At 33.6% G+C, this 25,754-nt stretch overlaps 1 protein-coding gene across 7 annotated transcripts in view; it reads right to left on the bottom strand.

Moving 5' to 3' along the window:
- LOC115241699 (transcriptional enhancer factor TEF-1) overlaps positions 1-25,754 on the bottom strand; it is a 174,684-nt gene that overhangs the window by 82,804 nt on the left and 66,126 nt on the right. For 2 of the 7 annotated variants that reach the window (XM_029817585.1, XM_029817587.1), the window contains exons 2-3: positions 25,486-25,566; positions 14,378-14,422 (exon numbers count right to left, since the gene is read on the bottom strand). The exons of 1 other annotated variant lie outside the window; for it this stretch is intronic. In XM_029817585.1, the coding sequence (XP_029673445.1) occupies positions 14,378-14,422; positions 25,486-25,522 (82 nt within the window). In that variant the 5' untranslated portion in view covers positions 25,523-25,566. Of the gene's footprint in view, positions 1-14,377; positions 14,423-14,768; positions 15,531-25,485; positions 25,567-25,754 lie in introns of those variants that run through there. 4 more of the 7 variants (XM_029817589.1, XM_029817588.1, XM_029817584.1 and 1 more) reach the window with 3 other exon arrangements.

Raw genomic sequence — 25,754 nt, 5'->3', positions numbered from 1 at the left:
TTAATTCGTGACTTCTTTTCTTATATAAGGAGGAACAACACTGCATGAATCAGTTATATCAAAAGTTAAGAAATACATTTCGAGATTCATGAATTTGTTATTAAGCACAAAACAATTTTAGCCTTTTAAAATACAAATTTAATAATTAATTGTGAGTTAAAATAAAGATTTGCCTGATTATAAAATATAAAAGTATAAAAACTTTTATTTTTATTAATTTTCGTGGTATAATCACTATAAAAAAGTTAGTTCGATATAAGATAATATTTACGATTGTAAGATTAAATTATATTCTACAGGGCTAATCTTTACTTTAATTAATTAATAAATTATTTATTTTATATTTTAGAAGACTAAAAATGTTTTATGCGCAATGTTGGATTCATGAGAATTCATGAGAAATGTATTATATTTATTAACTTTTGATGTAGCTGATCCGTACAATCCCTCCATAAATAAAATCTATGGTTTTCAAATTTGCGAGCGCAGACTGTTTTGACATATTACGATTTATTAAGCGCGTCCCATATTTTTGACTGTCGCGAAAAATCCTATTTGCGGCACGTAATATAATGGAATGTTTACGACATGGCATTAGATCTCGTAGAATAGCAAGGTAATTTTAGACTTCTAGCGTACTTTCAAAGTCGCAAATACTTGCGATAGTTCGAAGAGCGCGAAAGATATTCAGTAACGTCAACCGCAAAAAGTATAGTGTTCAAGGCGACTACACGTATTTCGAGAAGCGGATCATAAAAATGGTGAATAATATTTGTATTTATATTTCAGGTGAAAGCACACCGATATTATCTTCGACTGTGCTGTTCGTACTTCGAAATTACATCTATTGTACGTTTGTTTAGCACGATCATTCCTTTTTTATTAATATAATCTAATCAGAGATATGTATTCCTCGTCAATTCTTATTTTATATATATTAAATTATATTAACATATATAATTTATATCAATATAAAATATATGATAATATATTAATTTTAATATTTTACGCGAATAAACTAAAAAGAATATATATTAACAAATTTGTGTATTCAGTGATATTGCGACAAATATATTCGTATGTGTTCAATGTTAGCATATAAAAAATGATATAAATCAAGTTTCCAACGAATTAAAATCGTTTACGTATAAACTCAACATTTAGAAAAATAATTAAAAATAAATTGATAATTTATTGATCAAATTTAAACAATCGATAATTAAAAAAAAATTGTTTTACGTAAATACGTCTTGAATTCGCAAATTTTTTGTTTGTCATATGGAATATATGTCAATCGATCGTTTCGCTTAGAGAAAGACCAGCCATGTATTTTTTCGCGAATTTCGTTAAGACGAAGGAGATGGAAAAAAATGTTAACGTCATTCCCTTTCACCATCGCCAATTATCCCGTAACCGGTCACGCCGATCGCGATCGTTGTCAGCGGGAAAGCGAATTGCCTTACGAGAAAATACAGCCAATACGCGTACGCGCGAAAACTATTTTAAATACATTACGAAGTTTAAATCGCCACTTAATCACAACGCGCGCGATAGCAACGCGGGATTTACGAGATTAACGAGGGATGAACGAAAAAGAGGAGGCAAAAAAAAAAAAAAAAAAAAGGGGGAAAAAAAAAAAAAAAAAAAGAGGGAAAGAAAAAAAGAAAAGCCGTCCGAGTCCGATAAACTAAATTTCAGGTATGCTTGCCTTATCATTAGTCACGGGTGCGCCACGGTGTGAATTAGACTCAATTACACGGCCGCGAGTAATCCCGGGCAAACCGAGTATCCATTAATCGAGTTACCTGAAACTTCAAACTCGGAGAGTAGGAAAGTTCGCTTGCCATTAAAACCAAGGGCGCGGTTTAGACCTCCCGAGTTTGAAAAGCACCAACGAGCTTTATCCCTTTTCTCTCTTTCTCCCTCATATTCTCTCTGTTTCAAAAGCTCATTCGCAAATTTCGACGTTTGTCAATTTCGCTGGCGGATTAATTAAAATTACTACGGAATAATCGCGCTCGATGAATATTAAGCTGCCAAGTTTATCTACAAAAATGTCATAGATGATAACAAACGTAGTGACGGTGAGTCACAATGTGAATGCGTCGAACTCCTCGTGAAACTCGGAAGTCACTTTGTAAGATAAATTTCTAACGCTGCGTTAAATTATTCTCATTTAAATTTCCGCTGGAGAAAAGTCTACCTCGAATGCATCGAGGAATACATTTGTATAATGCATCCTCGCGTTCCGCATAATGAGCTGGTAAGAAGCTTTCAACGCAATGCGTCTGTCCTCTCGATGTTTGCCTATTTGCTTAGAGGATTTTGCGCTATGTAAAGGCTAAGAGATCTTTGAAATCCGAACATTTTGTAACGCATTTTTTTATCTCAAATCCTTTTATCATCCCGGCGTTCACTAAGATATGTGCGCGTTCTTTTCACTATGCAAGTATAGCGTATATAAAAGATAGATTATAATATATATATTTTGACAATTTTTAAATGTGTGTGTATGTGTGTGTGTGGTGAAATAAAAAAAGAGATGCCTGTCAGAAAATTTTGCAAAAAATACGCGTATAAAATATGTTTCCAATTCTCTTTACACGATTGTTTTTAATAAAGAAAGTCTCGTATAGTAAAGAACTGAGACAAAAGGGGGGTACCAATAATACGGCTTCGATTCGATATAAAATTTGTGCGTGTATGCGGCATAGGATTCAGGTTTTGCAAACGGTGCCTAAGTCCACTCGCAGCCTCATTCAAGAACTGGTCGCGATGCCGCAAACCGCTAGTTTCTGCGCGAGTAAGATAACCACGCATACACATAAACGCATACATACATCCGACAGTCACTTTATGCGCGGCGAAGTGGCGGAGAAATGCATAGAATAGAAATTGTGAGAGAAGCGAGATCACGGCTTGTCGCTTGCGCGTCTGTGCGCAGCGAGGTCGGTAAAATAATTTTATCAGAATAAAGTTCGCACCTGAGTCGCGAGATTAGATTGCCGCCTGTTGCAGCGGTTGCTGAGGTTGCAAAGTAATATCACGATATAAATAGCGCCCTTCACAAAGCACACAAATCAATTTGCGGATACGTCGGATCCTTAGATTGAATTAAATTGGATAACAACGTGGATTAAATGTAACTTAATTTCCGGGTCAAGGCACTTCATGCAAATCAGAATCATTGTAAAACGAGAATCGTTTCACGGACTTGATCTATGTGAATTTCAATTATTCGTCTCATTAGTTCGAGCACATTCTCTATACTTTTGAAATTAACATCTAGGATTCCCGAAATTATTACATTTCAAGTTTCTCATTATAATAAATTTATAATATTAGAAAAATAAGAATGGTGCGCTCTCACATTACTAAAATATTAGTTTAAAAAAAAACCCTGGTTTTACTCTCTAATATTTATTAAATTTACAAAAGAAGTCAGATGATACAATGTGTAAAATGACACATTAAAGCGAATCTTTAATAAAAAAAATATAAAAAGTAATATGTAATCAAAGTAAATAAATAAAAAAAAATTCTTTCGTATTGAGAAAAGAAAAGAAAAATTGATGCGTCTAGATCACATTTGATTTTCACCATGACTTATGAAGATTATCATAAAGATATAAAGAGATTCAAATTTAAAATAAGCTTATTTATTTTAACTACGCAAAAATTTTATTTCATTGATGCCGATTATAGGTGTTTCATAATAAAAACACGAAATCGTCCAACACTTTTGCGTAGTGTCTAATTGTAAGATACTTTCGTTCTTATCTTCAATTGACAACGTTTTTAATTAACCGCGCAAATTGATGCACCCGGTACTGCGATATATGCACATTCGTATGCAAGGCACAATCTCGGGTGTAGCTTTACTGATAGGGTTAAAGGCAGAACTGGGTTACTGGATTTTTATATATCGCAGTGACATGGCGCGACCCACGAACGTCATGCATTCGAGAACATTTGTTATGTGTTATGTGTATGTGTGTGTGCGTGTATGTACACATATATTCGTACGTATATTCACCATTCGTAGTCGCTATTTGCGTTGTGTCGGATCACACGCTTTGCGATCTATTATGTATCAACCTCAGATGCGTGTATATCACCCGTGGACTACAGGACAATGATAGATCAATGCGACACGCGCGGATTAATGGGCTGCATGGTTACACGGTATATTGTACACACCGGGGACCGCTATCTGTATCCTGTTATCGCGAAATGCATGATATGTATTACAACGCGCGACCGATAACGTATGGATAAAAAAAAAAACAAGAGTTCTTTGAAATTTCATTCTATTGAATTTTATTCTATTACGTCGAAAATATGTCATCTCCTACGGGAGAGCACGAATAGGAAAAAAAAACACATTTCAATATATTGAAAATAATCATTTAAATAAGATATTATTTGAAAATTTTCCGTAAAAGAACATCGATACAAGTACATAGGATATATTTATTTAAAAGAATTAAATTGGAATAATTGGAATTAATTGAATTTAATTGCAATAATTGGAATAATTAAAAAACATAATATATTGAAATTTAATTTTAAAAATTATTAATAATTCTTATTTAAAAAAAAAATATTTCCCGATATTAAAAAAAATATCATTGAATTACAGAGCTCACTTAAAAGTATTATATGTAATTGAATAATTTTATTACTTATAACAGTAATTATTATCTGTCTATTATTCAATTATGACACAAATTTCCCCTTTTCGCATGCTGTTTACCTCTCGTTAATTTCCACAAGCGAAATCTCTGTTTGCTGCAAAGAGCTCATGTGTACTTAAAAAAAATTACAGAGAAACCCGCCTTGTGGTCTGCGGAATGTCCAGAGAGCGTTTAGAGAAGGCGCGAACGACCAAGACGGAAAAGCATGCTTTAGGTCGGTTTAACTTTAAAGAGGCAATTACACTGTCGTCGCACGGCCGGTTCTCTACTAAGCAGACACACGTGACCCGATTGGTTAGCCATCGAGTTTATACAGGTAAACATGTCGACTGCGAAGAAAAAAAAAGCTGCTTTCGCGCACCGCCGGAAATGTCATTTCTGTGCTCAGCCTGCGAGAGTGACTCTCGCAGGTTCGTCGACCTGCGCTTTCTGCCGATCTGCACAGGTCGAAGTCAACGAATAATTACGCGAACAAATATTGTATAATTCTTGCCCAAAAAAAAAAAAAAAAGAAAAAAAATTGCTTACTTTAGAATTTTAGAAATAAAGTTTGTGCCAATATTCTGTAATAAGTAAACCGAATAATTATTTATGTGTTGTTAGATTGTTTTTAATGTATATAAAAATAATTAAAAATATATTTTCATCTTCTTAAAATGGCAGACGATTTCGTAATAAATCTAAGTTGCACACGAAACTTATTCTAACTCTAGGCCTTACGTTCAAAGCGAGAAACAATTTGCAATATAAGTGATTTTCAACTAAACCGCATGCGTATTTTGCGAGCAGCACTTCTACTGATGCATAAAACTTGTTGATGCTTCGTAAGAAAAGCAAATGCGAGATTAATGGATTAATCGAGTCACTCAATCGAGTCTCGCTTCGGCTGCCTGTCAATGCGAAGAGTGCTTCTCAACAAGAAAACGAGAAGCTGAAAAAGCAAGAGAACCGTAAAATTAATCGATTATGCAACCAACCATCTTATTTATAAGCGCAATGATATATGCATTATTTTTCAATCTTTTTTTTTGTCACGATGCTACTGATTTACATTCTTTAATATTTACAACAAATATATCTTTATTTATGGAGTATAATATTAATTAAAAATCTGATTATAGAAAAAAATTGTACTAAAAAATATATTTGTGTAACAATAATTAGAGAGGGAAAAATCCAGAGACTTAAAAGAATATCCGCGAAAAATTTGCGGAACGCTACACGGGTTCCACGGCGAACGAAGAGAACGCGAATCCATCCTCCTCTTTCCTTCTCTCGCTGCCCTGTGGCCCTTTCTCTTCCCGTCTCGACCCCTTCACGCGCCGCACGGACCGTACGTGGGCGCATCTGCATAATCATACGTAAATTGCACGAGACATTGCACGCGGTAATATATTGCGGCCGGTCGACGCGACGCGATGCGACGTACGGCGTTCATATGCAGAGGATATGTGCACAGCTCGGTGCAGATCGGTCGACGCAATATGCGTGCGTACGTGCGTGCCTATGTCGCGCAATAGTTACCGTTACGATCGGTTAGTTTAGTTAGTGGATGTGAAAGGATATGAGAGAAAAGGGCGTGCGTTAATTATAGGATCGAGACTAGTAACGATAGTATCTTCAAGTTTGAGATTGATACTTTTATATCGCGATTCTTCGCACTTACATACTGTATATTTGCGCGATTTATTGACATACGTATATGATATTATGAATAAATTTAATTCCTAATACTTAGGAAGTGTATCGTTACTTATACAGAAAAATATGTGTGTGTGTATCAAATTGTCGCAATACATTACTCAGTCTTATGCGAATATAATATCAATAATATTATAATATTATTTATATATTATAGTAACTGTTGCAATAAAGGAAACATGGGAAGTATTACACAATTTTTCAAACTTTTTTATTCCCTTTTCAATTTCCTTTATTTATAAAAAACGTATTTTTAAATTAGAACAAGTTTTTTTAAAATTAGAACAAGTTTATGTTTTTATTATGTTGTCTTATAAATCATATTGACATTTTAATTAAAACAGGTACTTATAAGTATTTGTAAGTATTAATGCCATGAATATTTGTATTTTATCTTTGTTATTTCTTTTATTATTGAATTTTGAAGAAAAGAGATTTTCGTGCGATAAATCAATACTTATACGTTATGATTGTTTGATACATCGAATAATTATTTGACACTTGTATTGATTAAATATTCTAAAATAGCAATTGAATTTCTTTTTAATCCCATCACGAGTGCGGGAAGAAGAAGAAGCGGCTGTTGAAAGCGCACATCTCTTCAGTTTCCCATTGACCGGACTCCCTCCCTCGTACGCACGTGAGAAGATACGAGTACCAGGTGACGCGAATGCATTGCCGGATAACACGGCAACGAGAATCTCTTGTGAGAATTTTGCCAGTAAACGCGACTTGGCACTCTGAGTAGCAGTCTCGAGATTATTTATTAATTATGTAAGATTTTTATACCACAGGCATTTAAATCGTTCGGATAAAGATGATCGCGATCAACAATCAGAGACGAGAAATCTCGAATATTTTGAAGTTCATAAATAATTTTTTCCACCCTCAAATGTAAATATGTGTAAAATGAATTTATATTTCTAAAATCCAACATTGCATGATTTAATAATATAATATTGTAGAATATATTTCACCGAATATACATATATATGTGTTTGGCTTACAAAAATACATTCAGAGATCTTCTCGCGTAATCATATTTAAATAATATAATACAAAAATATATTAAGCTTCGGTAAATTTATACCAACTTGCATAATAAAATACAAATGCAGCTTTCTCTCGAATTTATTTAATAAAATAAAAATTTTTCCGGTGAAATTTATATTTGTGGTCCGTGTTCCTTTTTCAACAAGCCGTCCAATTAACGATAAATTTACGATAACTGCCACGGCTTCATTCCGCTTAAAAAGCGAGACGATCGATGACGCTCATGCTATAAATCGAGAAAAAAAGATGTTTTCGGTAGAGACGTAACCGGCCAGCAAATAAATATTTTATTACTCAAACGATTTATTACATTTTGCCGGGACGCACTGAGGCGGGAACGGAAAAATTCTCGCTACACTAAAAAATGAAATAACTGACTCGCTTAATTAAATGTTGATTCGGCAGCCTGTGACCGTTCATTTAGCAAATTCGACTGGAATTTTTCTCTCTATGTAGAAATTGAAAAATATTTTTTCTTTTTTTCGCTCAGTCAATATTGTAAGAGCATTTCTACCGACAACTAATTTTTTTTTTTTAATGATATGAAAAGGAATAGCAGTTTTTCATGCACTTAAAAAGGCCAGCATTTATATATATATATACACATAATTACTATAATCTAGAAAAGTAATTGCAACAATCTCTTTATTTGGAACTGATTATCTTTTATACATATGTATAGTCAGTGGTATATAAAAAAAACACGGCCATCTTTCGATATTAAAATTTTAAAAATAATTATACAAATAGATGTTGCAAAAATAACTATTAAATTTTCAGAAAATAAACGATTAAAAATGGATCTGCATCTTTTATCTTGTTGTGAATAAACATTTTTAAAGCGCTCGCAAAAACGTTATAGTTTTCAAAATTTTGAGAAAAATTTGTTTACGTAAAAAATGACTTAAGCGTTCAATTACATTATCCAAATTAAATATCGACATAAAATTGTATAAAATAGCCGTTTAGTGCGCTGTCATGAAAAGACAAAATGCACTAAAAAACAGCGTATATCCTGCGAATACACGCGAAACGGCCCACATTTACCTGCGCCAATGCACTCGCGTTACTCACGGCCCATAGTGCACCTACGCTTGTCGCAACGTTCGTAAATGCGTGTGCGCAAACGCGTGTAAACACACCGCGATCGCACGCACGCGGATCGTTTGAATAATGTGACGCGCAATTACCGGCAACGCGACCGAACGGGACGGTGTGATTCGTTTTTCCTTCCTGTATATCATTCGCGGTTATTTAAGCTCCGTGTGATAACATCCGCATTTAACTTTGCGCACGTTTATAACTAAATTACGCGCGGAATTATTCATCGAAACGGATAAAGAGATAAAATATATAATGGTGAATAAATTATTTATTCGTGATATACTTGTGCCGTCTTATATACATATATAAATGCATCATAATTGTAGTTGTAATTGAATAAAATTTCATTCAAATAAAGTTACTACCAAGAATAAATTTTAATTAATTTTATCAGTAATCCTAGTACTTGTATTAAATTTTAATATCTCTATTTCCTATTTCTTTTCTTGTCTACCCCTTTTTTTAAAGAATGCTAAAAATTTTATTTCACTAGATGTCTTACTAATACTTTAATGTGAGTTCGTTATAGCTGTACGATAAATTTGAATTTCGTGCCAAGGTCAGTCCTCGAACAGTAGAAGAAGATATACATCTGATTTAATATCTAAATGTAGAACACCAAATCAGCGTTGGGTATTAATCGATTATAATTTTAGTTGACTAAAGTAATCCATTAACCAATAATCGAAATTAATCAATCATCATAAATGTAATCGCGACTAATTTAATCGATTAATGATATTAATTGTTAATCCGTATAAAATTAATCGATTTTTCAAATTAGTACATCAACGAGTGAATACATTGTGGAAACATATCATTTGTAGAATGACCAATCTACCTAAGTCACATAAATTGTTGGATAATATATTTGAAAAAACAGTAATATTAAAAACTAATTTAAAACTTTTGTAATCAACATTATTTTTATAATAAGCAAAATCTATAAGTACTGTAATAAACAAAAATTTCTATAATAAAGAGGATCTACAAATAATATGTCCACATTACAATGTATTCACCCGTTAGATATACTAATTTCAAAAATTGGTTAAATTGATCGATTAATATTTAATCGATTACATTAATCATTTTTGATAAATCGTGATTTTATACAACGATTAAGTGTTAATTGAATAATTTAATCGATTAATTTTATACCGATTCACGATTAATATCATTAATCGATAAAGTCGCGATTACATGTATGATGATTGATTAATTTCGATTATTAATGGATTACTTTAATAAACTAAAATTTTAATCGATTAATGCCCAACACTACACTAAACTTATTTAATATTTAAACTCTTCTATTAGATCTTCTAGTAGAAATCTAGGATAATTTACTAAATTATATATTCATAACTCTATTTTTTTTTTTGTTCTTTTAAAAATATAAGCCGCTCTAAAGATTATTAAATTAATCGAGAAATAAATGGACAATGACTTCGACAAAGTTTCAGTATCTAGAGACTAACAACTACTTCGGCTTAAACGGAAGCGGTAAATTAGCCAGAGGACACATACAGATCTTCTATTAATATTCCAGACCTCCCTACTTCCCGTTTGTCTCGCTCGTCTCCAGTTATACCGCGGAAATTCGTCGAGTGTCCGTTAAATCCCAACGAAACTTCTTGCTTTCGTATACGTTGTTTTCGACAGGCGAAAAGGAGAGACTTCCGGCCTTTTCACCGGTAATTCCAGATCGGATACGATTACACCCGATAATAATATATGTACAGTTACCGTATGTGTGTGACTTGTTCGTCGAAATTATTTTCGAAGTCTATCAATTAATTATAAGTAATAGTTTCAAAAAAATAAAAAGTGAAACTAAACTGTATATATTCCGTTGTTATTAATAAATTTATAAAAAACAGATATCCTAATTTCTAATTTCCAGATTAAAATTATGGCTACTAATTAAAAACTTTTTTCTTCATTTTATTATCTATCTATTTTATATCAGATTTTTTTTTTCATTATAATATGTTTAAAATATAAATATATATCTCTGCATAAAATCAATGCGAGGAATGTCATTTACATAATCAACCAATTTACATGACATTATACTATCTTTTATAACCCATATATAATTTGATATTTTTTAATATACAAAAAATATTGGAGATATCAAATCTTATATTAATATTAAAATTATTAAATCTCACATTATAAAGTTTCAAACGGCATTTCGTACATCTATCTAATTTTATTATAACAATTATACGTGTATCAAGTAAATATTATGACCTGCGTGATCCGAGAGAAAATGGAATTTGCACTTTTTCCGAAAACAAACCTCTACCATATCTCTCACCAGGGATTAGACAAACGCGATAAATGCACGCGAGTGAGATAGTTAATTGCACGGCGCGAGTGTTAGATTCGCAAAGACCATTCGGAATTTAACGTTCCATCGTCGGATACGCGATGCGTGAAGATTGTGCAATACTAATTACACCGATCTTCGACCGTGTATGTAGACGCCAAATTCTTTTCGTACCTAAACACACACACATACACACACACACACACGCGTGCGTTATATTCTCGCACTCAAATGGAATGGCAAATAAATATCGTGCATACAAAGCTGAAATAATCAATGTACGCAAGATGCCCGCGAAATACGCGCGATTATTATCCCATCCGGATCTCAGGATGGTCTGTGTACGGAAATTAATAAAACTCGTGCTACAGACTTTCAACAGTCTCATAAAGAGCGTTGTAAAATAACTTTGTTCAGAGGAATTTGACAATTTTTTCACATTACATACGAGCCATTGGGAACCAGATGTATATAACTGCTTTTTTCTTTTCAAAAAATAAAAAAGAAAAGTACTTAATTAATTAAAATTCAATTACTTATCGTAATATTTTTTCGCGTTCAATTTGAAAATCAAAAATATATATATGCCATATCGAAACAATGGAGATAAATTGATACATGTACAAATGTCATCTTCAATCATTAATGATATACGTTTCTACGTAATCTAATAAATAACTAGAAAACAAATTACTAATTATTTTAATTAAATCATTAATTTTATTTGATTATTAATTATTCAAAAAATAATTATAGTGACAAAATATAAAAACAGATTAAATGAGATTTTTTCGTAAAAAATCTTTTAACTAAAATAAAAATTAAGAATTTACAAATCTAACTTTCAAAAAACATAATTTTAGACTTAATTGACTAATATTTAATACGAGAAATTAAATTGCGATAAGTTAATTGCAATAAATAATGATAATGAAATATATTCGTTTTAAGATCTTTATATTAGAAATCCGCAAAATTTATAAGCTTTAGAGTCCGAAAAATCATCATTCGTCCCTACCGGCTCATCCATTTGTGCTTTAAGACACAGACATACTGCGCCGGGACACGCTAATATCGCAGATGCACGAGATGGAGGTTCTTAGTCACCACGGGACATTATGGTAATGCACGCGTGGTTGCGCAACACGGTAATGCGGTTACGATTCATTAAGCTGCGCTCACAGGTGGTGGCGACGAAGGCAAGCTGAGAGGAAAAAGCGCGGGTCTTGTCCGACACGGAATCCGTCGAGCGAAACGACGTGGCTGTTTCTCTCTCCCTCCCTCTCTCTCTCTCTCTTTCTCTCTGTTCATGGCAGTTCTTCCGACAGGATAATTCGTCCTTTTCCTTTCTAGCGCATCGAGTTAAGCTTGAATCTCGAGCAAACCGTCTCGCGGGGAAATGCGCGCGATTCGCAATGCATCGCGTTGGCAACGTAACGCAATGATTCATACGCGGAAAGAGATCCGCCTCGTTGGAGCGAAGCGCGAGAAAGGCTATCGGTACAGAAATCCCGGCAGGAATTTACGCCATGTGCGTCTGGCTAAGAACTGTCTGTCTGCGAAGATATCTACTCGTTTCTTCAGTACAGTGTTGAACCATTAAAAGAAAGACTTTTCGGATTTTTATCATAAAAAAGAGAGTCATTCTCATTATTTCTCGAGCATTACCTGATCAGCGGGCCGTCATCTGGCAAGCTTCAATGCCAATTTCTGAAAGACAAACAAGGCTTCACAGACTCGTCGCAAGAAAACGAGTGGTCCTGAGTTTCTTTTTTATAATAATTCAACATTATACTTCAGCGCCTATTGCGGTTGTTCGCGACAATATCCAAGATAAATTATAATGCACGATACCTTAGGCAAACTGGGCAAAACAAAAATTTGTACTAATATTTGTCGGAAATGATTCATATTTATATTCACACCATATGATTAAAGACAAATATAATATATTAATACATTAATTAATAATCTATTCAAATGATTATAGTGGCAAAATGAAGACAAGATAAAAATTTTTTTTTTCATAAAAGTTTTTTAGAAATCTTATTTTTTTGATAATTTTAAATAAAACTTATTTTTAGCTCCAATTTTGATTAATACGCGGAAAATTAAATATGCGACAGTAAAATAATTACTCTTGTATGTAAATCTCTCGTTAACGAATCATTTACTCCATCCAAGAATATATTGCTGAAGGATTCTTCTGATATACTTGGTGAAATATTATAAGATAAAGATGAGAATGTTTTGCTATTGGATGCTGGAGAAAAACACACGAACGCAACTTTGATGAGACGTTGATTCATCGTTTGCAATAAGGAAGTAAATCGCGCAATCCTCACATAGAAGGATCTCGTACTCATCGCGAAACCGCTAAAACCGCAAAGCAGAGGGTAATGGCGCTTGTCTGAGGGGCAACACAATCAAGGACGCTAATTTCAGACGAATACATCATTGATTAACTTCTTCATGATTAAATGATTAAATCCCGATCAAATTTAATTTTATTAAATACATGTGATCGATATGTATTTAATGATGTAGATAGTCTAATTTTTATCGCCCATAAAATATGAATGAATACATTATGAAAAAAATTGAATAAAAACTTTATATTCTACAAAAATATTTTTTATTTATTTGATTGTTATTTTTTATTTGTTTGCATGATTTTATTTTACTTCTTTTTTTTTCTTTTCCTTATTTTATTATGCATCTACACAATAAATTTAAAAACTTGATTAATTACAATATAATGGATACTAAAATTGCCAAAATAATATTAATATATCGTATCCCTATATGATATTCTGTATTGTAATTCCTGGAAATCTTGCCTATATGTCGAATCTTTGACAGAAGAAATCGTAATATCTTTATTAAGAATTTTTCAAGGCAATCTCTCTTTTGCTAAAATCATTATATCATTATTAATTATTTTTTATTAAGCACGCTCTAATTGAAATAATTTTCTATTTTCTTTTACATTTATAAATTTAAATTTTCTATAAATTTCAAGCATTTTGTGTATCTTATAATTAATATATTTCATTGATAAAACATGAAAATGTACCAATAAATAAATAAATAAATAAATAATAATACTTCAATAATAAATAAAATTCTACGAGCTTCGTATACGTGTATATATCCTTATAACAATAAACACGCGGACTCAGTTTCATATATTCTAAGATTAAAATATATTAAATCTATTTGTGTTTAACCCTACCTATCAATTTCGAGATAATGTATTTATATAAAAAAAATTTATGAGAAATTACAATATTCTCATTAACTTCACTTTTCTTTTAATATAACTATACAAAAATAAATAATAAAGTCACGCAATTTATAAGATAAACTAATATAGAATATTTTGTTGCTGCATAATCGATATAATTTTCGCAAATTCACGTGTCTCAAAATTCTATAAAGCACGTATCAAAATTATATAAATAAGAAATAATCTAACACTCACCGGTACGATGCGCAACGGCGGAGTTGTAGTGTACACAACGTTGATCTGCAAAAAATACAAGTATATCCAAATTATATATATAAAGCACAGAGTTAAAATAATTAATATTTAAAAAAATAATTATATTATGCAATTGAATTTTTCATTTGTCCTTTAAACATATATTTAATTGAAAAGTGTTTTATAACCCTCGGAAAAATTTTGTTCGATATTAACTTTTATAAAATAAATAAGAAATAAAACATGTGTTTTAAGTATATTTCGAAATAAAATTTAGTCTAATAAATATGCATTAATGTAAAACAAATTATTATCGCCGAGATAATAGCAATTAATTTCACACACAAAAAGAACAAACAATAAATAAGTTATAAATTGTATGCTTACTCACTCCACGGTTGTTCCGTTGTCACCCGATGCCTCCCTGGGCCTCCTTCTCTCTTGTTCATCTCGTGCTATTCGTTCATGGCACTTCTTCAACACTCACTCGCGAAAACACACATAATTATACTCACGCGCGCATTAATCAACAGAATACGATGATCACGCGGCACTTTGCATTGTACTCTCAATGTTAATCGCACACAACCACATATTTTATTATATTATAAGAGAATAATACGAAAGCTACGTGTCAAACGACATTATAGTCACATGGCATTCAAAAATTGTGCGGTTCACGCTTTAATTCATCATAGCAATGTTACTTTTATTGTTAACAAATTGTACAGGCTCATATCTAAGGATAATTTTTCTGTCTCGTATTAATGTAAACGAATAAATTAAAATTAAAGATAAATGTCCGAATACAGATCCGAGAATACATCGTTTCGCCGACCGTTTGCGTGACAAATTATGATCAAATAAAGCTCGCAAAATATGCGTTTTGACAAATTACGATGTACAAACGGCAATTTTAAAATAAGAGAAGAGGTTTTTGGCCAATTTTAAAATTCGCGGATAATATAAATTAAATAATTAAAATACGAAATTAATAACCGACTACGCTTATATTAATTAAACGCATCATGTCACTACTCGATTTGTTTCGCATAACTTTGTTAATTTTCTCGAACAATTCGAGAATGATATCGGCAATTTCAGTCTAATCTACCGCGCAATATTATGCGAGTTGAGTTAATACATGACTAATAAAGATGCAATATACCATCCAAAAATATACCATCAAAATTCAGAGTATTATACGCGCAATACATTTCAAAATAATTATATTATTAATAAACAATCGATATATTTTTATATAAATATCATGGTTTCTTGTTACTTGAATTATTTGATTTTGTGATTTGCGTCTTATTCGTGCGTTTTCGATTCGAAAATGAGCAAATTATATTTAAACTGTCGAAATATTCAAAGATCTATATGAGATATGTACATATGTCCAAACAAATATTAAAGGAATAATTATCATGCGCGCGCTAAATATTGAAATAAAACAATTTATAATTATTATCCCCTATTGACACGCGTTTACGAAGCGTCAATCGCGAGAATTGATTAATCGCGCAGGCTAATAATCTCCAGTTAATCATGAAGAATAATCGCGATCTTTTAGTATCCGTCGTGATCGCGTATTTCAGAAGATAATGTGATGACGAGCGACTCACGCCGCTGCCTGCCGGCTCGAGTCTCGTTACGCGACTAACTACGAGGTTACGGCATGTAAATAATAGAGTGCTGTACGCCGCGCTATTGTTTACATGCCGCAAGAAACACTGAATACCGTATGGAAGTTTATAAAAACACACATTTTTTTGCCACATACCACGTAACATGACTAAATGTATTACTTAAATATTATTTAACGTACTGTAGAATAAATTCATGGGGAAATATATTCTGTTTCTTGAATTTTTAAATAATTATTAATAAGTAATGTAGGATCCCCCCTCATACTCTAATCATTGATTCTACAATGTATTATTGCGTAATCCGAAAATTCTTTAATTGTGATTTAGCTTTAATTTATTATAAATTTAATTTATATAATTATAAATTATTGTTCCACTCTAATATTTAGAATGATAATTAAGTCTTTACTGCTGAGATTCAAATATATCTCGCATCGTGCTTTAATATTTTCGCTGATTTAGATATAATTTGCCCATTTCCGAATTGCGAGAACGGAGTAATAAATACACATTTCAACGCGAACCGAATGATTCAAATGACGGGAAGCCATAATATATCGACTGTTTATTAATAATACAATTATTTTGAATTGCGCATCACGCGTATAATACTGAATTATAATTGTATATTTTTGGATAATATTGCATCTTAACTAATCATTAATTAGACTCGCTTAATATCGTATAACATAAAAATGAGTTTTTAATAAAATGTCGCTATATGGGATGAATCGATTCCGACGATGTTACAGCGGTTAATTAATAAGTACAGTCGTTGTTAATTTCATATTTTCCTATTTATATAAATTTGACATTTCTACATCGTTGTAGTTTGTCAAAATATGTTTTGCGTAAGATTTATAGATCAAAATCTCGATAAAGATATCGCGCAATAAATTTAGCTATTCTTGAATATGCAATCCGTGGATATTTGGATTATCTTTAATTTTAACTTCATTTATTCACATATATGTTATAATGCGGGATAATATAATTTAAAATTGCCATCAAATATGAACCTATACTATTTGTTAGCAACATAAATAGACAAGTTGAAGCGTGAATCTGACTGCACAATTTTCGAGCGGATTGTAGTTTCGTATGATACGTAGTTTCGTTTGTTGCGTTATTCTCTCCTGACACAATATAATAAAATATGTGTCGCATGCGTTTAACATACAATACAAAGTGCCGCATAATCCGTATATTCTATTGATTAGTATGTGCATGATCATAATTAATCATGTTTACGTGAGTGAGTATTGTGCGTATGCTATGAAGAAGCAGAGAAAAATGAAAAAGAGAAGAAAAGGTAGTCCGAGGAAGCATTGAGCGACGGTGGAGTAATCATGGGATGAGTAATTTATTTATATATATATATGTGTGTGCGTATAAATTTGTATAGAAAGATATAAATTATTTCAACATTGCTTAAGATTTATCATTATTTAAATAATTTATAAACAAATTTTTATTTAACTGTTTTATATAAAAATTAATGTAGAAAAAATTTTTTTTTCGAGGTTTATGCAACTTTTTATTAAATATCTGTTTAAAGGACAAATATGAAAAACTCAAGCAATAATTATTTTTTATAATATTAATTATTTTAGACACTGGTTTATATATACATAACATCTTAACATATTTATACTTTATAGATCAACGTACGTACTGTAATTCCACTGTTGCATTATAAGTGTCAAATTATTTTTTATTTTATGTAATCTCGAGATAATATTCGCACAAAATTTTATTTTGAAAATATTAATTTATTTTATAATTTGTATCATATCTAAATTTATTATTTATTTTCACATAATTATTACATTAAAAGAAAATTCAAGTTAATAAAAGTGTTATAGATAACTTTGATTTCATAAGTCGCGTCTCAAAATTGAGAAGCTAAAACAAATTAGCATATAAATTTAATTTTGAAATATATGTATAAAATAATATATTGAAAAAATCTGCGTTTTGACCTCATTATTTTTTTCTAAAGTTTGTTTGCTTTCTAAAGTTAAATATTATACAAATGCAATTCAAGTAATGCACATTGTTAATCGATGATTATTTAATTGTGTGTATTTTATGATATGTCATGTTTAATTCTAAGTTTTGATAGGCCATTCATTCATGATATATGAAATTATTCATCAACACGAATCATTGCGCGTCTTTTATCGGAATGTTTTGCAAGGGTGCAAAGAAACCTCTATTTCGACAAACGAGCGACAAATCTCGTCCCTCTTTCGACGAGATGTGTCCGCGAGAGCGACGCGACAAGCGGGAATCATTTATTGTGCGAGCTCGATTAATCCTCCACCATCGCCAATCTCGAGAACCGCCCGGCCGGCAATCGCTCGCCGGGGGTCGCCATGCGGTCACACGAGCGTATCCCAGGGGTGGAAAGTTATGTTACGGTGTGTACCTGCAACTGGGGATAACTTGCCGTATAAATACGATTCCCGCTCGCGGCATTAGTGAGCGACGACGACACGAGTTACGTATTACTGCTTGTACGCGAACGCGTTACGCGCGCGCGCAAAAGCAATCCCCCAATGTGAAATTCGTAAGTGCGAGGGACAGGATTATAACACGGTTCCCTTAAAATTGGATATACCGATAAAGAGAATACGTGAAACAGCAATCTCAAACCGAACGTGTTGTCATCACGTGTATGACGATAAGAGTGATGAAATTTTTAATGGTGCTATATAAAAATATACAGTTTAAAGAAATAATTATATCAAATAAATAATAAAGAAAAAAATCACAATATTTTTAAAGATCAACATTAAAAATCCTAGTTTCGAGAAAAATGCCAGAAAGTTGTACAATTTATTATATTGTAAAATAATTTCTTAAACACATATAGAGAAAGAGAAAATAATTAATATAGATTGAATTACTTTTGATTAAAAATAAGCTCTCGATGATAAATAGGGTCTAATGATAATTTAGACTTTCGACAAAAATAGATAAATGCATGTGAGTCATTTGTACGAGTTACAATAGCCGAGTGTGAAATGCGAGATTACTAATGGATGAATTAGAGCGAGCGCGAGTGGAAAAAAACGAGCGTAGTCAGACCGCGAGGCGTCGAAAGATCATCAGCGGAGCCAAGATAGAGAGCAGGTTTCAACGAAATGCGGCTGCGTGTTTCATACTCGAATCGCGGACGCGTATTCACGAGGAATAAACGACTGAGTAAACGTAGGGGAATGGCAGTAAGAGAAAAGACGATATAACACGAAACGACACGACGCGACACAGCGCGTCAATGAGCTCGAGAAAACATACGAAGCGGGTGGCACGAAAGTCGCGACGACGGAAAAAGGAACGAGACACTGTCGTCCCGTGAAAAAACAAGGGGCGACAAGTGCGACGGCGAACCAAGTAGGGGAGGAAAGGGGGGGAGGGAAGACAAAGAGGAAGAGACCAAGGAAGAGTGAAAGGAAAGAGAAAGAGAAACGCGGTGTACAAAGAGCGCGTGCAAACGCGCCAATTACGAACTCGTCCGAGAACGGCCATTAAGAGTCGCAACAAACAAACGACCAGCAGCTCCCCCCCTTTTTGTCGTCTTCCCGAAGAGCCCACCACCCCGTTCCCCCCTTTCCGATCGTCGGTACATCTTCGCGTGATTTCTCAGCGGCGGAACAGAGACAACGAAAAGAAATCGTCATCGTCCCTTTCCCTCCATCGCCACCCTGCCCCTCCTTCCCCTCGCCTTTTTTTATCCCTCGGGTTGTCACCCGCCTCTTTCCGCTCGCGAGTGGTTTCTTTGTCGAGATTCGCCTCGCCTTTGATCTCGGCGGGAGAGAACGACGCATCGACACGACGCGGTGTTCCCGTCCGGTTCGACCGGATTTTCCAGGGACCCCTGTGCGCGCGCGCGCAAATCAAATACCCGATCGTACCGGGGGCCTTAAGCAGCTTTCATCGCGCCCCGTATCGTGTCCCGCCACTATGTTACCGTTGACGATTGGCCGTGTTTTGCCCTCACACGCAGCGTGGTAAATCACCGACAAACGAGAGATGCACGAGCTGCAGCGGGATCGCTCCGCCATTTTTCTGATACGAGGTATTTTACATAAAAATCGAAGTGAATCGTTTTTTTAGTTGTAAAAACTAGAATACCGCGAAACAGTGCATGAAGAAATAATTGGCGACTATCAAATTACACTGGTAAATTGGTAATGAGAAAATGAAATACGAAACTCATCATTAATTTGGAGAAAACCACAAATCGGTATAAAATTATTCAAAATTGTATTCTTTCTTTTGTTATCTAAAATTAACTCTACTCTTTACTCTATTTATATTTCAATGATATATATTAATGCTAAATATCTGTTTAAAACATAAAATTTTTTCTCTTAATAAAATGTAATAAATGTATACACATTTAATTTCCTCTGCCCTAAATTTTACTTTTTTAGTTTTATAAACTAAAAAAATTTTTGTAGAACTTAAGCATTTAAAAAAAAATTAATAAATAAATAAAAAATTTAGATAATCTTATTATATCTTAATAATCAATTATTCTTTAAATATTAAATAATACATTGCGATGTATCGCTTGCGGTAAATGCGCTTATAGATCGACGCGCTCTTGGTCGGCGGTATATGTCGTTGATCAATTTACATGTATTCTAAGCATCTGCCCGGAACATCGCTCCATGCATGGTTCATCGATTGTTAATAACCGATTTGCTGGTAACTGATAATTATTTAATTAACAATTAATTATTTGCGGCTGTTAATGACGTGAGTGGCCCCGCGGCATATCCCCGGGGGCACTTCGAGGTTAATTACCTCACAACGCTCAGCCGACTGTGATATCAATGTAGTTTGTGCTGGGGAAACCGTTAAATAGTCATAGACATTTCCAATATGTGTAACTGTTGTATCGGAACGCCCGCCGGCTATAATTATCCTTATCTGATACGATGCATGACATGTCCTGAGTTCCTTGGAGAACGCGTTCTCTTTTCGTCCTTGTTGACAAAGATAAAAAAAGATTTATCTTCTTAAACTCGATTTTTCGTTTATTTTATTAATATGTGATCGAATTTTTAATTCTCAAAATATGTGTATGGGGCATTTTAATAATCGTACAACATATGTATGCAATTGTGAAATCGTCTGCCAAAGCGAAATGTATGGCAATTCCAATCCAATTTCCTCAACAAAATCAGATTCATTTAATCGTTTAATCAGATTTCACTTTTCTTTGACACCTTTTCCGACTGTAAATATCATTAATTGTTATTAACTCGATTTTGTTAAACTAAAATCGACGTATAAAAATATTAGTTTTTTTTATCTTTTATATCGCAAAATACTACACAGGCTATAATATTTTTCTTAAAGAAGAAAATCAGCTTGATTGAAATATTACAGTACATCGTGTTAATTCAATACATCGTAAATGTTCTTTTTATGTTCCGAACGAAGGAGAGCGCTCTTTTATAATATGTTTGTGAATTCATAAGGATGAATTTAACAAAGAAGAGAGATCGTTCCCACGTTATCTATCTAGATTGTTCTACACGTGCACGATTGAGGCTTTTCAATTAAATTTTTATTTTCTCTAGGGATCAGCAGCGCGTTCTTATCCTTCCATCGAAAGCGCTTAATTGTCTCGCTTAATCGCTAAGCGTAAATTACACATACACACGCATCTGTTATAATACAACTTTTAATAATTTGTTATATATCCTGGCTATATATCTTCCGCGTCGTTTCTTTATATTTTTTCGCACATATAATCATTATATTGCCACGTGTATCGGCCGATCATTGCGAGTATTTTCCCGAGTTTTATGATCAGAATCTTACTATCGTCTTAAGCGCATCGGAAAAGTATCGGAATCGCGAACTCGGAATTGCGTGTCTTCGCCTTTTTCTTTTTTACCTAAAAAAAAATTTTAAACGATTTTACGCAAATAAATAGGCTTTTAGATTTTACGACGAAAACTATACAAATAAATAACGTTGCCCTCGGAGCTCATTTTGAATAAACTGAGAAGGGAAGTAAAGATTTTAGAGAGACGTCGTCAGATTGGACGTAAAATTGGGAACCGCTGCCAAGAAAAATATCCGCCCGCGCTCATTTACTCCAGTTTCATCTTCATCCGCGCGCCACTGAAAGATCTACGACGAAGACGTTTCGCCGCCTGGCAATGGGGATGCGTAATAAACTACACAATATCATTTTCTGCGAAGATCCAATATTCTAGGATTTTAAAAATAATAGTGACAACGTTGTCGACGTGAAAAAAATCGCAGCATCGATCTCATCATTTAGATATAAAATTTTTTAGAACGGAGTTAAACACATAGTGGCAAATTAATATTAATAGATATCGAAGATACCGAAAGTATGACGTATGTAGATTTGATTAGAGTATCACAAAGGATCGATCGGGGTAAAAAGGGATGTCCCGATTGCCTGGCGTAACATACATGGCTAAAAAAAAACAACAATTTATTTGCAATTCCTAAGTTCTCGTTCTCGCGACGGCGAGAAGGAAAAGAGAAAGAGGAAGAGAACGGGAGAGGGAGAGACGAGAGGGACAACAACCGCGCGCGCGCAACACGTGTGTCGCAATGTCCCTTAACGACTGACGGCTGATGGAGAACCGGTCGACCTCGATACACCTCGAGGCTCGGCTCTCTTGCACGTACTATACAACGTCGAGAGCGATATATATGTGAATCTATTCCCGATATATATATATGCATCGTGCACCAACTGGATTTTGCACAATCGTCGAGATGCCGCCGTTCACGAAGTTAAAACTATACCGTGGAAAATCGGTTTTACCGTGCCTCGTTTTAAACAGCGGGTTCCACGTTTTTGCGCGACAAAAACCTCGCCTCGCTGTAACACTCCGCTATTGTAACACATGTCGCGCTTTATTCCATTCTATATCTCACGTTTATCGATGCATTCAATTCTTCAGCAGATCCAAACGGTTTTGTAAAGAAACCATTTTGGATTTACAAAACTCCTCTTTCCTCTTAAAATATTGATAAGCTTTAAATTGTTTGTAAAAAATACATATAATCTTTATATATATCAAAGAGTATAAAATTAATATAAAATTTCCAAAAAAAAATTTCTTTCTATACATTATGTAATTCGACAAATGTTACATTAATTTTTCTTGTACATATTACAGAATTAATGAAAGATTTGCATATGTGTGTGTGTGTGTGTAAAATATATATAAAATCTTCCGTCAGATTATATCTCTGCGCTTTTGGGTACATTCGCGTTGTAACACGCCATAAATGTACACTGCGTATCGTATATAGTGGTGTGAAACATAACGTCGATACGTTCGGCGGATCAATTTACCTGTTTCGAGTGTGTTTCGCAACGAGGCTTATCGTGTCGTTACCGAAGCGAGCACCGCCGACAAATCCGATGGCCATTAGCGCCATTAAAATCTTGTTTAGTTGCGTCAGAGTTTGAGCAAATTTATCACACGATTGCGCGGTGACATTTGTCTGCCACTTTTAATTATTTCATACACGTTTTTTCCACCTAAAAAAATACGCATAAGAGAGATCGCCCCGAATAATTAATTGCTTTACTCTTTAAGTAATGTTTCATAATTTCTACAAAACCTGCTGTAATCACGAAAAATGTATTTCTCGTTTCGTTATCATATTACAACACGGATATAGCCGGGTTTGAACATTTTAGTGCCGCTCTTACGCAACAATGCTTAAAACCTGTATACTAAATATAATCTGCTAAAAATATAAACAGGCCACATGTGAATTCATATTTCATATAAACAAAGTTCAGATCAAATAACATTTCACATATATACAAAATATCCTCCTTTATTAATTCTTTAGAAAATATAAAAATAAGGAATATACCAGAAATAAAAATGTTCAATATAAAAATGTTCTCATAATTTTTGTTTGTTTTACTAATCAAAATTAATTTTTACCCTAAACTATCAAGATAATAATATTTGAACCATAATATAAATTTTTAAAGATATACAGATTATATAAACTTGAGAAGTAAACAAGTTTTACAGCAAATAGATTTAATTTCAATCGAATTTTTATTCAAAGATTAATGCTCTGCAAGTATATTTTAAGTCAAAATTTGAATACAAAGAAATAATATTTAATAAAACTTTTGCTCTTTCTCAGGGAACACAAGCATGGTCAAAGAATACATCAAAGAAAATAAAAAAGAGCAAGAGAAAAAAATCTTGCTTAAATCCTATTAAATAAATTTACAATTTTAATCCGACGCAATTCTCTCCACATAAGAATTAAACGCAATGTGCGTAATGTGATTTTTCGCGATTGCGACCGCTTGGCCAGGTTAACACAACAATTCTACGATAATCACGGCGGAGAAGCCAACGCTAACGGTACCGTTCGACGATTTAGCCGAATGATTCAACCCCAATTGCCTCCTGGAGCGTGTCGCGGCCGACAATATATATATATATATATATCTCTTTCTCTCTGATATAAACCGCAACGGAGAGCTCAGTCGTGATTAGCAAAGAGCAGCGAGGGCAGCGGCTCCTCGTTCGTGAAAGTAACGGGTCGCAGCGCGTTTATATTTTTCAATGCACAACTCGTGCGAGTGCGCATACGCTCGACGGGGCCGAGTTTATGATTTTGCTTAATTAATGGTCTCCTCGTCGGCTACCGCCCTCCCTCCATACCTCCCTCCCCCCTTCCTTGTTTCCCTCCACCTCTCCCACCTGTTCCCGGTTCCTCGCCGCTGTGGCGGCCCGGCGGCCATTAGCCCGCACGGATTGCGCAATTTCGGGAAATTGCGAAGTAATTCGCGGTTGCGGCTACTCTCGACGCAGAGGCGGCAGCGGCGGAAACGGGGGTGAGGAGAAGGACTCGTGGATTCTACGAAAGGACAGTAGTTACTGGTCCACGATATGACGTCTGCTTCCTCACGATCAATTTGAATAAGCGGTAAAGGAGGAGTCGTATGGCGATTATATATCGGGAGGATCGCGCGCGGTTAAGATGACTAGCGGATTCCGCGAACGTGTCTCATTTCCAACGAGTTTTATATAATAGAAAACAAATATATACCGGTTTTAAATATCAGAGATATTTTCATGTCTTTTGTCCAAAATCAAAAAGATATAATAAAATTATATTGCAAAATTATAATACAGTAAGATAAAGATTGTAGCGTGTTATTATTTCATTCTTCACCGTTATTACGTTAATAACTTATAATTACGTTACCGCTACTCAAAATATGCGTTTGTTATATTAACACCATCACCATGTTTCGCCCAGTATCCCGTAGTTAAATAAGAAAACAGATGCAAAAGATAAGAAAGAGAGAAAAAGAGAGTATAATTTATTCCGAAAAAGAAGGCCCGATTGAGGCGAGCCATGTAAAGGGAAAAAATAAAAAAGAAATGTTTACGATACCGATGCTATTCTGAGTACTGAGTTCCCAGTCTTTCATGAGGATTTCTCGGGCAGGTCAGGATGACGGCGACGTGGGTGCACCTATAATGCAGACAGTGATCGTCATATATAAACTAAAATAAATATTGTATTATACGATTGTCGAAAATTCACTAAAAAGTATAGTGTCATAGTTATTTATAAAAACAAACAAAAATATTCATTGTGTTATTCAAATATAAGTAATAATTTTATCAAGTACTAATAAAATCTGGAATTGCTATAAAAAT

This window comes from Formica exsecta, unplaced genomic scaffold, assembly GCF_003651465.1.
Source record: "Formica exsecta isolate Colony F162 unplaced genomic scaffold, ASM365146v1 scaffold504, whole genome shotgun sequence".
NCBI classification, from domain to species: Eukaryota; Metazoa; Arthropoda; class Insecta; order Hymenoptera; family Formicidae; genus Formica; species Formica exsecta.
Note: the sequence above shows the minus strand (reverse complement) of the source record. Positions and strands in the feature narration are given on the sequence as shown.